The sequence below is a fragment of the Pseudorca crassidens genome, chromosome 7, assembly GCF_039906515.1.
Source record: "Pseudorca crassidens isolate mPseCra1 chromosome 7, mPseCra1.hap1, whole genome shotgun sequence".
In the NCBI taxonomy this organism is placed as follows: domain Eukaryota; kingdom Metazoa; phylum Chordata; class Mammalia; order Artiodactyla; family Delphinidae; genus Pseudorca; species Pseudorca crassidens.
The window spans coordinates 103,925,197-103,940,082 of record NC_090302.1 but is presented as its reverse complement, the minus strand read 5'-3'; the positions used below and the strand labels follow the sequence as shown (position 1 = coordinate 103,940,082).

Here is a 14,886-nt window from a genome sequence, read left to right as displayed (position 1 = left end):
AGGACTTGTGTGAAGAACTGTATCCATTTAGCTGGATCGTAAACCACACTAGCAAATAAACTTAGAGAAGTAGGGGCCATACCAGTGAGAAGTCTCACATTCTATACTAAAATATCTGAATGTAATTCATAAGCCTGTGGATACACTGACCACTAAAGATTTCTGAGGAAAATAAAACTGGGACGGCATTTAAGATTAACTTAGAAGCAAAACATGACAAGAAGCAGGGAATCATTTAGGAAGTTAGAGCAATCCTGATGAGAGATACTGAGAACCTTAACCAAGGTAAAAGTGGGTATGGAAAGAAGATTAAAGCATTACAGAAGTAAAAAGAGTATGCCATGACAGCTGAATACATGTAGGAGGGGAAAGACAATTTGGTGCCTTTGATGGAAAAGAACTTAGGATGTACTGTTAACAGAAAACAGGCAAGCTAAACTAAAGGTTGAGCCAGATGTAACCCATTTAGAGATTATAATCTAAACCAAGGGGGAAATGTATTAATCTTACTTTATTTCAGAAAAGTAAACCTTCTCTTAGTAAAATAAACATAATAGACTATGATGTGCAAACTACAGTATGCAAAAAACCCAAATTAAAGCTGCATAATTTGAAAATTGGGTGCTTTTTATACTTATTGCATTTGTATAGACATAGGTACTAGAATAAATCATGTTTCTATTAAAATATACATACCAAGCTTCAGGATAAGATACTAGGAATGCACTGAATGTTAAAAGTAATATTTAACAACCACAGATGAAAATTATTTAATGAATCAGTTGCAAAATGCAGTTACTAAATATTAGCAGAAGAAAGTTACCACTGATCCATCATACATGTCACAAACTATCATTTGGTTCAGTTAAGTTTGGAATCATCAATTTCTTCTGATTAAATCAAATGCATGTGGTCTTTGCCTGTTTAACAGTGAACTACGCACAGGGTTTGTATTCTAGACACCTTGGAGCCCTAGTGCTCAGCATTTAGGAGGCCCCTAGAAGATCTTTGATAAAGGGAATAAATGGACAACAACAAAGGAACGTTTTTCAAGTATACAGCACTTTCATAACTTGGCGAGTATTACACAACAGCACAGAACTAATGATCCAATATCTGAGTGCCTACTGTTCAATAGGTAATGGAATTACAAAATGAGTAACACATGACTCCTCCCTTCAACTTAGGATTTATTTCTCTGAACAAGCCAAACACCACAGGCTTCATCAGAAGACCCTGATTTACACTATTTGTATGACCATCAGTGAGTCTCTTAACTGCTTTAAGCTTCCAGTTTCTCATCTGAAAAACAGATGAGGATTCAATAGAAAGAAATGTGAGAGTGCTCTGTATCAGAAGTACAATGTATGCCAGTTGGCTCCCCACACAATTCAGCAAACTGATCAGGTACTTAATTAAGAATGACATTGAAAAAAAAAAAAGAATGACATTGAGGACTTCCCTGGTGGCACAGTGGTGAAGAATCAGCCTGCCAATGTAGGAGACACGGGTTCGAGCCCTGGTCCAGAAAGACCCCACATGCCGCGGGGCAACTATGCCCGTGTGCTACAACTACTGAGCCTGCGCTCTAGAGCCTGCGAGTCACAACTACTGAGCCCGCGTGCCACAACTACTGAAGCCTGCGGGCCTAGAGCCCGTGCTCCACAACAAGAGAAGCCACCGCAATGAGAAGCCTGCGCACCGCAACGAAGAGTAGCCCCCGCTCGCCGCAACTAGAGAAAACCCGTGCGCAGCAACGAAGACCCAACGCAGCCAAAATTTTAAAAATATAAATAAATTTTAAAATGAAAAAAAAAACCAAAAACGAGTAATACTGACACAAGCAAATCCAAGCATTCAACTGGCTCAACACAAGGCCATCATCCTACCGTGGCCTTGGAAAAACCCTCAAAACAAACAGTACACTGACCGTAAGTCAGAAATAGGATCTTATTATGAGGACAACACAATCTAGAGACAGATAATTTATAAATTTTCACTAGACAAATTTTTGAAAATTAAAAGTACATATTTTAATTATCTGAGTATTAGAAAATTCCTACTGTAATTCAAACACACAATACTATTAAAATTCAAACTTTAATATTTCTGAACAATGAAATAATAAAACTAGTTTATTGAATATAATGTCTCCTCCATCTCAAGACTTCCTCCATCTAAGACCATCTCAAATGAATGTAAAATCCTAGAGTTTCAAAACTAGAATTTTGAAATACACTAATAAACAAATCTGGGGGAAAACTAAAGCCCTTCCACTGATCAAATCCAGCTTCAAAATACACAACAATAAGCTCTCCAGAAGACATGCTATATATCTATAACACCGTTATTTTCTTATCCACCTAAGTTAATCTTTATAAGACAATTAAATGCATCATTTGAGCCAGCATTTCTTCACAGAATATGCCAATCAACACCACACTCTCATAGTAGGCAAGTCCAAAAAAACTAAAAATCTCCCCTCAAAATGGAAGATGCTATCAAGAATATTTCTGAGCTAAATATTGATGGCACCTAGTTCAACTAAATTATCTAAAAGCAGTGTACAACCATGAAAATTCATCACCATTTATTTGTACGTGAAATTTACACAGCGAGGACACCTTTACCGCATGGACCTTAGATTTTTCTTGTGACGGTTTTATATATATCATCATCTAGTGCTCCTTATTTTATTCAGGAAAAAATAATAATAAAACACGGCATAAGTAATAAAAGATTTAAGATTATCTTCCAGAAAGGTGACTTTTAAAACTGTTCTTTCCCTGCTTGGACAACAAACATAAAATGTTCTTAAACTAGAACAGACTCAGCTGAAAGGAAATCCTTCAGCAACAGAGATTTTGGAAAGATTCTATATCCAAATTCTGCATTATTAAATGCTTTCTTACCTTCTGCTACATCATCATCTACTGCTCCTTTCACCTGAGAAAAACACCACTGAATATCATTCCCTCCTCCAGCTCCTGGAAAAAGAAAACATACCAATTAAAACTGAGTCCTACTCATGTTTACTCTCATAAACAGAGATGGCATCCATAGTTGGCATGATACTAACAGCCTGGTACTGCCCACACATACAACCACCACCCCACAGCACTAATTTGGAAAAAGGTTAGTCCCCAATAGTTGGTACTGCATTAAAAAAGAGAGAGAGATTCCAGGTCTGAAATAGTTAAAGGCCATGTACTATCGTTACCACTGTACATCAGTTCAAAAGTTCCCTTCCATTTTCCCTTCCCCTCAAACACAGTAAAAGCCTTACTTCAAGCAAGACCTACCAGAAAAAAGTAAATACCGAAAGTTAAAGAGTTTTCCTTTAAGGCTACAAAAGGCGGCAGGAGAGTTAATAAGGTTAAGCTACCATAAAACACGGAACGAAGAGAAAACTTCAGGAACATTACTGCCTGGGTGAGGAGCGATGATTCATATGAACCCTATCACCACAGCGCACATACAGCAAACACAACATCACCACCCATTTCTTTGCAGTTCATTACCAGCAAATCACTGGCTCCAGAGAGGAAAAGAAACTGAATTGAATGTTGGTGAAGAGATTGCCAAAAGGAAGCTTGGTTTGCCTCCCTTCACCTAATCCGTCAGAATCCAAAGGACCTGGCAAAGAATTAATTTCGCTCATTTGTCATCATCTTGTGCAGAACAATTTTAATTTCACTTAATCATTCAACAAGGCCAAAAAGCAACTTATGCATAGCAAACCCTAAGTCAATCCAATATGTTAACTTTTTTACAGGTTTAATTATCTATCTAAATATTGATAAAAGCACGGAAAACTGGTTTAGTCCCTGAATGTTTCCATTTCACTGCCAAGCAGGGAGGGGGCAATGTCCTGGATCTATGGAGAAAGAAACTGAATCTAGATCTAGGACTGATTCTACTAGATGAAGGAAGATATTCAGCAACACCAAAATACACAAAAATAATCCTCGAAGCAATTACCTTTCTCTTCCTTCACCTCCATTCCTTGCTAAATATTCCAACCTGGTTTTCTCTCTGCATCTCCCCCCCTCCGCCCCAAGCTTTTACCTAAATCTCTCTCCTCTTGGCTATTTATATCTCTGAGCTCCACAACTATTTTAACTAACTCCATGAAACCCTTTTGGGAAAAGGACATCTGCACAAAAGCTAACATGCAAAACGGAAAGTTAAAATTACATTTTTCACGCAACTCGCTGTATTAGAGGCCTTGCACTCTTTGGACCTAAAGGGTAAAAAAAAAACGAAAGGGAGATGGTTCCAAACAAAAAAAAAAATTCAGGCTTACAGTCTCAAAAATATACGTACCCACAGTGGAAAGAAATACACGTTATGTCCCCATTGTATTTCAACTTATAAAGCACTCTTCCTTCTCAGTGCAAAATATATTTGTAGGAACACCCAAAAAGGCTTGCAGCAGAGAGAAACATAGGAACTAAAGGAAGGAAGAGCTGCAGAAAAGCCCCCTGGGGGGGCGGGGGCGGAGGTTCCACCGGGCTCCCAAGCGCAGGGACGAATCGGCACTCGCCCCTACCCCGCCCCACCCACGCCTTACCCCTCAGCTCGCCGGCACACACCCCACCCCCACCCATGCCCAGGCTCCAGCCCTCCAGTTCAAAGCCATTTCGATACCACAGCGACCACTCGCCTCTCCAGAACCCGCCCCACCCCCACCCCAGCCCACTTGACCAATTCCCTGAAATCCCAGGGGTGCCCCGTGGCTCTCCAAGAGGCGCAAGCAGTCGCTAGGCGGTGATGGAGGGAGCAGGAAGGAAGCGGTGCCTTGTCAGTGGAGAGGGTGATTTCTCCTTTACCTGCCATGTTGCGCTGCAAATGGTGACCCTGCTGGGTTCCTCGGGGTCTCCGCTTCCTGAACTCACCCCCCTCACCTGGGGATGGGGGGGTAGAGAGGGCGGATGGCGGCGGATGGCACCTGTGGGGGGAGGGGGCGGGGGTCGGGGGAGAAGGAAGGAGGGGCTGGCAAACCAGCCGGCGGGATGGTGGATTTCACTCTTGGTCTTCCCCACTCTTGCTCTTTCTCCAGCGGCGGCGGCGGCGGCTACGACAGCGACGGCGGCGGCGGCAGCGGCAGGGCAGGCGACTCCACTTTCAAAATGGCGCCGGCTGGCCTGGCCAGTGACGTCACCAGGAGGGCGGGGCCGCAGGCCTGGGCCGGAGGGGCGGGGCGGGGCGAGGGCTGGAGCGAGGAGCGGAGGGGGAGGGGCGGGGAGCGGCCCGGCGGGCTCCTGGCCACGCCCCTTCCCGCCTCGCTCCGCCCCTTCCCGCCTCGCCCCGCCTGCTGCGTCCCCTCCGGCCTGGCCCGCGCGCTCCCTGTCTCAGGCGGTTCCCCCTCTGCCCGCCCTGCCAGTCCCAGTCCGAGGTCCTGCTGCACATCGGCGCCCACACCGTCGCGCCAGTGCCTGGACTCTGGGGCCGGCTCAGTGGTCCAGTTAACGTGGTCGCTCGTAGAGATTGGTGGGGTCTTGTGTCTTTGCAGAGAATACCCGTACTGTATTGCTACTTAAAATAATGACACTGCGGGGCGGCCCCGCGGCCAGTGAAATACAGGGACGGTAGCGCTGACTCGTTGCTCAGCCAAGGTGAAAGTTCGCGGATCTGAGGAGGACGTAGCTGGGCTGGTGCCATCTGGGTGAATTAAATGACCTTCTCATGGGCCCTGGAACTGAGGCGAGAGCCCTTGGCAAAGGAAGGCAGTTAAGAATGGTTTCAAAAAAGAAAACTCAGTTTGCTAGCAGCAGAATATGCCCGAAAGGGTGGCCCAGGTCTGTCCGGCCAAAAGTGTAGAAATAGTAGTTAAGATAGGCTCTGAAGCCAGGATGCCAAATGCTGACTCCACGCACGAGATGAGGGTAACAATCCTACCTTATAGAATTGTTTCAAAGATTAAATGACTTAATTTGAGTACATGATAAACGTTAGCTGCAGTTATTATTAGATTTGTATTGAAAGCATCTTCAGTGGAGTTAAAGGGTATAAGGAAAAAAATAAACTGGAAACACCAGTCATCAGTCAAGAGGGGATGTGTACTTCTTTCAAAGACGCACTAAAGATGCAGTCACTATATACTGTACACTTTACATATCTCACTTAATCTCCACAATATTCCTGTAAGATAGAGAACCACAATTTCCACATGAAAACTGTGAAAACATCCAGGATTTAACCTTCAGGCAGAAAGGAGTGATAAGGCATTCAGAGATCAAGGAGAAGTTTATGATTATTTACACTTCCTCTCCATTATCTCCACTTTCTGCCTTATTCTGTTTTTTTTTTTGTTTTTTTGTTTTTTTCTGGTACGCGGGCCTGTCACTGTTGTGGCCTCTCCCGTTGCGGAGCGCAGGCTCAGCGGCCATGGCTCACGGGCCCAGCTGCTCCGCAGCATGTGGGATCTTCCCGGACCGGGGCACAAACCCGCGTCCCCTGCATCGGCAGGCGGACTCTCAGCCACTGCGCCACCAGAGAAACCCTCTGCCTTATTCTTGATCTGCGGAGCAGTTCGGTTTCAAAATTCCTCCACAGTGGAACAGCTGCACCGTTGTATTATTATTCCTCCGTTTCTACGTTAATATTTTTCATCTAACCAATGAACAAACCAAAACTAAAAATCCACCCTGTATCTGTCATCTCTCAGCTACCTGAAAGATACAAAACTTTAATGCAGTGTGTGTGGTACTGACTTCTATTTTGGTTGATTTCGTAAATGTATTTCTCTGGATATGCCTTTATTCTTTGTTTTCCTTTTCATGTCTCTGCCCTTGTTCGATAGCTCAATCCTATGCTCTCTAAAAAACCTTAACCAGAAAAGAGAGAATAGATCATTAAACTAGAGGACTGGCACCCCTATACACAAGTCATTTTTCTTTTTTATGCTTCATTTTTTGCCATGTGTTAAGATTTGTGTCTTCACACTTCCTGAAAAATGATTTGGTCTACATAAATGATTTGTTCTTCTTAGGCGCCAAAGAGCTTGCCTAGAAACTGGGATAATTTTAACAAAAGTTCACATAGCACTGACTATGTGCTGTGTGCTGTTCTAAGAACATTACATAGAGTCTTGAAAATACTACATGTCTGTGGAAGCTGAGATGAGCCTAATAAGCAAGGATCAGTGCCCTCTGGAGCCCTGGTATGAGTGACCTGGCACTTTTTGACCCTGGGCAGTCTTTTCGGTGGACCACAAACTCCCTCCCTTTCCTTTGAATGGCACTTAGGAAGAGAGGGCAGAAGACCCATTAGCCCAAAGACAAGAGTTGCTCTTGTTCATCTCTCTGTTCTTATCTTACATTCTATCTTCCATCCTCTGCACTATGGCTCTGTCCCTGCTACTTCACGGAAACAGTTTCTGTCAAGGTCATTAACGATCTTCAAGTTACCAAATGCAATGGTCACTTCCTTGGTTTTCTCTTTCTCTCCTTCCCCAAAGCATTTGAAGCTGCTGATCACCCCATGCTTAATGAGACCCTTTTTTTTCTTGACACATTATTGGTTCCCCCCAAACTTTCTAGGCACCCCTTTCAGCTTCCTTGCTGGCTCCTCCTCTCAGACCACCCTCTAAATATTAAGGCAATCCTGTCTCTCTGGGTCTTCTTCTCTAATTTCACACTCTTCTGGGCAACTTCATTCAGTATTTACAGATATTTACAGGTATAAATGCCATGTATTTACCAGTGACTGCCAAATCTAGATCTCCAGCTCTGTTCTTGCCTTGGAACTGCAGATACACACCTCTACTTGCCTACGTGACATTTCTACAGATGTCCAATAAACATTTCAAACAAGGGACTTCCTTGGTGGCGCAGTGGTTAAGAATCCACCCTGCCAGTGCAGGAGATTAGGGTTCGAGCCCTGGTCCAGGAGGATCCCTTATGCTGCAGAGCAACTAAGCCCGTGTGCCACAACTTCTGAGCCTGTGCTCTAGAGCCCGTGAGCCACAGCTACTGCGCCTGCATGCCATAACTACTGAAGCCTGCGCACCTAGAGCCCGTACTCAGCAACAAAGAGAAGCCACCGCAATGAGAAGCCCGTGTACTGCAAGAAAGAGTAGCCCCCGCTCGCCGCAACTAGAGAAAGCCCGCGCACAGCAATGAAGACCCAACGCAGCCAGAATAAATAAATTAATTAATTAAATAAATTTATTTTAAAAAAAATTTCAAACAAGCACTGCCAGAATATAAGTCTGTGTCCCCTCAATACCTTGGCAGACACTGTCTCTTTCCTGGAACATCACCATCCACTCACCCCACCCCCACCCACATGCCCATCCCTCTTTCCTTCCTCAGCCAACGAAACGCTTTCTGATTATTTTAAAACCAATGTAGAGACTTCCCTCGTGGTCCAGCAGTTAAGACTCTGCGCTCCCACTGCTGGGGGCCTGGGTTCAATCCCTCGTCAGGGAACTAGATCCTGCATTTCACAACTAAGAGTCCACATGCCGCAACTAAAAGGATACCAAACGCCCACAACTAAATGATCCTGCGTGGGGACTTCCCTGGTGGTCCAGTGGTTAAGAATCCACCTTCCAACACAGGGGACGTGGGTTTGATCCCTGGTCAGGGAACTAAGATCCCACATGCCATGGGGCAACTGAGCCTGCACGCCACAACTAGAGAGTCCGAGTGCCACAACTAGAGAGAAGCCCGCACGCCGCAACGAAAGATCCCGCGTGCCGCAACTAAGACCCAGTGCAGCCAAAATAAATAAATAAATATTAAAAACAAACAAAAAAGTGTAGATGTAACTATCTCTAGGAAGCCTTCCCTGATATTTTCCCCATTCCCTACCCACCTTAAGCTGTGTTAGATGCGCTTCCAAAATAGTCTCATAAAATCTAATGCACTGGGGCTTCCCTGGTGGCACAGTGGCTAGGAATCCGCCTGCCAGTGCAGGGGACACGGGTTCGAGCCCTGGTCCGGGAAGATCCCACATGCTGCGGAGCAACTAAGTCCGTGCACCACAGCTACTGAGCCTGTGCCCTAGAGCCCACGGGCCACAACTACGGAAGCCCGTGTACCTAGAGCCCGTGCTCCGCAACGAAGAGTAGCCCCTGCTGGCCGCAACTAGAGAAAGCCGGTGTGTGGCAAAAAAGACCCAATACAGCCAAAAATAACCAAATAAATTAAAAAATAATAAATTTATTTAAAAAAATCTAATGCACTTCTCTCTTACTAGATCATGTTAGAATCATCTAAATATGTGTCTGTTACTAGACTGAGTTCTGTGAGGGTAGGAAGTATGTCATATTCACCTCCATATCATAAGCCACATAATTTGTTGGATTGATGGCTGAGTGAATAAATCTCTCTGGCTTGGGAAGAAAACCACTGACATGTTGGCTCCTTATCACTTACCGTATCATAAGTGTTTTCCCTCACCCTTCTTAATCCTGGAAGAAAGAGACATTTTACAAATTATCTTGGCCACGCTGATCTATATTTGTTAGGCAATAGTTGGCTAAAGATGTAAGTTGCTTATACGCAGAGTCATCCACACTACTTCCAACTGGTCCTTTGTCCCCGAATACATATTATCTAAGAGAATCCCATAGGACACCATTCCCTCACCAACATGAACCACGTGCTATTATGCAAGCATTTTTCCATGTGAGCCTGAGCCAGAACTTCAACAACTGACCACGTGTCAGATGCACAAAGTAATAGTTCCTAGCAGAGATGGGTTCAGCTTAGGCACACCAAGAGGAAAACTCCCTCTGGGTTTTCCTGATGACGTCCTTCAGTCTGTAAGGCCTGGAGGTGTTTTGCTTCCAATCTGAGCTGAAAGGCACTAAAGGACACCCACAATCTCACCAGCAGAACGGAGTTAACGGGACTCACCCGTGGGTTTTTGCAAGAAGGCTTTTTAAAGAATGTTATATGATGAGAGGAGAATCACTTGAAAGTTGTTCTTTTCCTTGGAGTTAAGATGAACACAAACCTCCTCCACAGTAAGTAGAAGTGGCACTTAGATTCTCCTCTAGGCAGTTAGAACTTGGGGTGTCTAGGAAAAACCATCAACTCAAAGGTAAAAGGCGAGGTCCCTGGGACTTCCCTGGCAGTCCCGTGGCTAGGACTCTGCACTTCCTCTGCAGTGGGCACAGGTTCAATCCCTGGTCGGGGAACTAATATCCTGCATGCCATGTGGCGAGGCCAAAAAATAAATAAATAAAATAAAAATAAAAGAGAGAGGTCCCTGATTAGAAAATGATATCGTTTAGGAACTATATTCAATATCCTGTGATAAACCATAATGGAAAAGAATATGAAAAAGAATACATATATATGCATAGCTGAATCACTTTGCTGTATATCAGAAATTAACACATTATAAATCAACTATACTTGAATAAAATAAATTTTCAAAAGAGAAAATGATATGGTTTAAAACACTGGCAAACCCGTCAGAGCCATGCTTTCTGATATGGAACAGGTTCAAGGGCTTTACAGGGAATATTATAAGCAGATGTCAGCTTTTTACATAATTTCTTAACATCTATAAATTCGGCCTGGAAGACAGTTTCCCAAGACTCTGCAGAGTCTAGACTATAATGACAATTCACCCCACAATGTTCAAGGTGTAGAACTCACTATGAAATCACCAAAATATCCTACACTAGCAGGTGTTTAAGAAAAACAATGGTGAATCCACCAGGAGGATTATTATGTCATCAAACGTTTGGGAAAACAGAGGAAATTGCTTGTGCTTTAGGAAAAGGATACAAAATACTGATACAATATGATCAAAGTAGTACAACAAACATACACGAGATATGCAGAGTCGAAAATACAAAGGAAATGCACAAGGGGCTCACAGAAATGTCTCTGGGCAGTGGCACAATGAGTAATTTTTTCTCCTTTGACATTTGCATTTCTCCAAATATTCTATAATCTGTATACATTAGGGAAAAGAATAAACTTAATTTTAAGATCCATTCTAATGCTGGTAGTAGAGCATGATGATAAAGTCTATGTTCCAGATTTCCCACATTAAAGTAAAGGTTGTAGTCCATTATAACTGTATACACAGATGTGATTTAATCCACGGCTTTACCCTAAAACCGAGAAATTTCTGTTTTGGTCTTTTAACATCATGTATATTTAAAGATGAAGGAAAGATTAGTCAATTCATGCCATTACCTTCTGTTTATAAACTGCAACCAAAAATCTTGTCTTATGCTTTCATGGGAGGTACGGTCTATAAATATAGAGCCTGAAATCTCCTTGGTGTGAAATGTAAACTTTATGAAATTAAACATTATCTCTGAAATCTACTTTCAGTGTTGTTTATTAAATGATCATAAATGCTCTGTAACATAGACAAAGTATTATTCAAAAGGCCCATTTGCCTGAAGTGTCTCTATTTCCATGCTGTAGATCTTCAAGGTGGCATCTGAGTTTAGCTATGGCACCAGTACACGTTTTACGCTTAAATAACGGAAACGTATAGGCTGAAAGTCGAAAGGAAATTCACACTAACTAGCCCAGTTCTCACAACGGATACTTGAATTTCCTATTCAAGATGCCCTCCAGTGTTCATTCAGCCTTTGCTTAAAAACTTCCAACTAACCAAGGACTAAAATCTATTCTATTCTTAGATGGCTATAATCACTAAGTCATTCTTCCCTGTATTGTACAGAAATGTACCTCACTGCAGCTGTATTCTGCAGAGTCTGGCTCTCCCATCTGGGACCTCTTCAACTTGAACACAAAAGTGGTTTAGATATTGGAATATAATCATGTCTTCCAAATTTTCTCTTCTCCACAGTAATTAACTTAGCTTCTTCAAAGCTTCCTTCCTTGATCCAGCTTTGATCTATGTATCAGTGTATTATCTCAGTCAATATCCTCTGCATATAGTCTAACTGTTCCAAACCGTCATATAATGACAGCCTGACAATTACCCATCTGAGTGAAACTGTTACCTGCCCTCTTCTGCAAACCATATTTCCATTAGCCAAGAGTCCACTGGATTTGACAATCACATACTGTGATCTGGGCCCTTTTCCCTGCATAGTTGTTAACACATACACAAGTTCCTTAATCTTTTTTCCCAGTGGTTCTTTTTTTGGATTGATACATAATCTCTGGAACATAGTAGGAACTTGATAAATATTTGGATAAACAAATAGAAGGTTTTATCTTATTCTCTATTAATTGTTTCCTTCATAATTGAGATTTTATTGGTAATAACTTGATGATCAGTTCATAGAAATTATGAATAATTTGTAAGAAAACCTAAAAAGCCATGTAGTTATAATTCTTTCTACAGAATTATTCCAAATACTTGTCAGCTTAAAATTTGGTAGCAAAATTTTTTTTTATTATATTTTAAATTTATTTATTTCATCTTATTTATTTTTGCCTGCGTTAGGTCTTCGTTGCTGTGCGTGGGCTTTCTCTAGTTGCTGCCAGTGGGGGTTACTCTTCATTGCGGTGCACGGGCTTCTCAGTGCAGTGGCTTCTCTTGTTGTGGAGCACGGGCTTTAGGCACGCGGGCTTCAGTAGTTGTGGAGCACTTGCTTGAGTAGTTGTGGTGCTCGGGCTTAGTTGCTCTGTGTCATGTGGGATCATCCCCGACCAGGGCTCGAACCCATGTCCCCTGCATTGGCAGACGGATTCTTAACCACTGCGCCACCAGGGAAGCCCGCAAAATGCTTTTTAAACAAGGATGTCAAATATATTATCTTAAGGTATTGATAAGTTCTTACATCTGGAGCCCCCTGATTCCATGATTATCAGTCATACTACATGCTCAAAAATTTATACATTACACATTAACAAATTATTAGAAAAAAGTGGACTACCACACCCAAAGATATTAGTGCTAGCTCATATGTCTGACAGGGGTGCCTCTTTTTTTTTTCTCTTTTTTGGCCCCACCACATGGCTTGTGGGATCTCAGTTCCCCAACCAGGGATTGAACCCTGGCCCCAGGCAGTGGAAGTGCTGAGCCCTAACCACTGGATCGCTAGGGAATTCCCCGGGGGATGCCTCTTAAAAAGAGTTTTCGAGGGCTTCCCTGGTGGCGCAGTGGTTGAGAGTCCACCTGCCGATGCAGGGGACACAGGCTCGTGCCCCGGTCCGGGAAGATCCCACATGCCAAGGAGCGGCTGGGCCCATGAGCCATGGCCGCTGAGCCTGCGCGTCCGGAGTCTGTGCTCCACAACGGGACAGGCCACAACAGTGAGAGGCGTGCATACAGCAAAAAAAAAAAAAAAAACAGCTATCGGGACTTCCCCGGTGATCCAGTAGTTAAGACTTCCCCTTCCAATGCAGGGGGTGAGGGTTCGATCCCTGGTCGGGGAGCTAAGATTCCACATGCCTCGTGGCCAAAAATCCAAAACATAAAACAGAAGCAATATTGTAACAAATTCAATAAAGACTAAAAATGGTCCACATCAAAAACAAAAATCTGGGCTTCCCTGGTGGTGCAGTGGTTAAGAATCTGCCTGCCAATGCAGGGGACATGGGTTTGAGCCCTGGTCGAGGAAGATCCCACATGCTGCGGAGCAACTAAGCCCGTGCACCCCAACTACTGAGCCTGCGCTCTAGAGCCCGCGAGCCACAACTACTGAAGCCTACGTGCCTAGAGCCCATGTTCTGCAACAAGAGAAGCCACCGTGATGAGACACCCACGAACCGCAACGGAAGAGTAGCCCCCGCTTGCCTCAGCGAGAGAAAGCCCGCACGGCAATGAAGACCAAGAGCAGCCAAAAATAAAATAAAATAAAATAAAATTTTTTTTTAAATCTTAAAAAAAAAAAAAGAGAGAGAGAGAGAGTTTTCAGGGAGTTTCCTGGTGGCCTAGTGGTTAGGATTCTGGGCTTTCGCTGCCATGGCCCGGGTTTGATCCCTGGTTGTGGAACTGAGATCCCACAAGCCACGTGGCCAAAAATAAATAAATAAATAAAAAATAAAGACAGCTTTCAGGCTCCAACTCCAAAGATTTCAATTTACTATGTCCCTTAAGAAGCTTCCAACCATATGATCCATCAATCCCATTTCTGGGTATATATCCAAATGAAATGAAAGTAAGACCTCAAAGAATTATCTGTGCTCTCATGTTCGTTGCAACATTATTCACAATAGCCAAGATATGAAACAAATCTTAGAGTCTGTCAACAGAAGAATTAATTTTTAAAATGTGACGTATATAAAAGGATATTATTCCGCCTTAAAAAGGGAGATCCTGCCATTTGAAGCAATATAGATGAAACTGGAGGACATTATACTAAGTGAAATAAGCAAGACACAGAAAGAAAATACTGCATGATTTCACTTATGTAAATCTAGAAGGGTCAAACTCATAGAAGCAGAGAATAGAGTGGTGGTTGCCAGGGGCTGGGAGGGAGGGAGGAATGGGGAGATGTTAATCAAAAGGGTACAAAGTTGCAGTTATGTAGGATGAATGAGTTCTGGAGATCTAATGTACAGCATGATGACTATAATTAATAATACCATATTTACCATATACTGAAAATTTGCTGAGGTTTCCCTGGAGGTCCAGTGGTTAGGACTCTGAGCTTCCACTGCAGAGGGCAGGGGTGCAGCTCCTGGTCAGGAAACTAAGATCCCACATGCTGCATCGTGCAGTCAAAAAAAAAAAACTTGCTAAGACAGTAGATTTCAGATGCTCTCATCACACACACACACATACACACACACACACCAGTAACTGTGAGGAGATGGATACCTTAATTAGCTTGGTTGTAGTAATCATTTCACTCTATGTGTAAAATGCCATGCTGTATACCTTAAATATATACATAGTTTTTATAAATCAATCTTCTAGATGAATCTGATGTGCAGTCAAATTTGAGAATCTCTGACGTAGTATATCTACACATTTGATCAC

The 14,886-nt window shown here is 43.1% G+C and overlaps 1 protein-coding gene across 2 annotated transcripts in view; it reads right to left on the bottom strand.

Annotated features, from left to right (window-relative positions):
• The window catches only part of PPP2R2A (protein phosphatase 2 regulatory subunit Balpha), an 83,896-nt gene extending 78,760 nt beyond the window's left edge, over positions 1 to 5,136 (bottom strand). Inside the window, exons 1-2 of one of the 2 annotated variants that reach the window (XM_067745188.1) lie at positions 4,833 to 5,136; positions 2,913 to 2,987 (exon numbers count right to left, since the gene is read on the bottom strand). In XM_067745188.1, coding sequence (XP_067601289.1) covers positions 2,913 to 2,987; positions 4,833 to 4,839 — 82 coding nt within the window. In that variant the 5' untranslated portion in view covers positions 4,840 to 5,136. Of the gene's footprint in view, positions 1 to 2,912; positions 2,988 to 4,326; positions 4,482 to 4,832 lie in introns of those variants that run through there. The other variant, XM_067745189.1, reaches the window with a different exon arrangement.
• Positions 5,137 to 14,886: the final 9,750 nt, after the last annotated feature.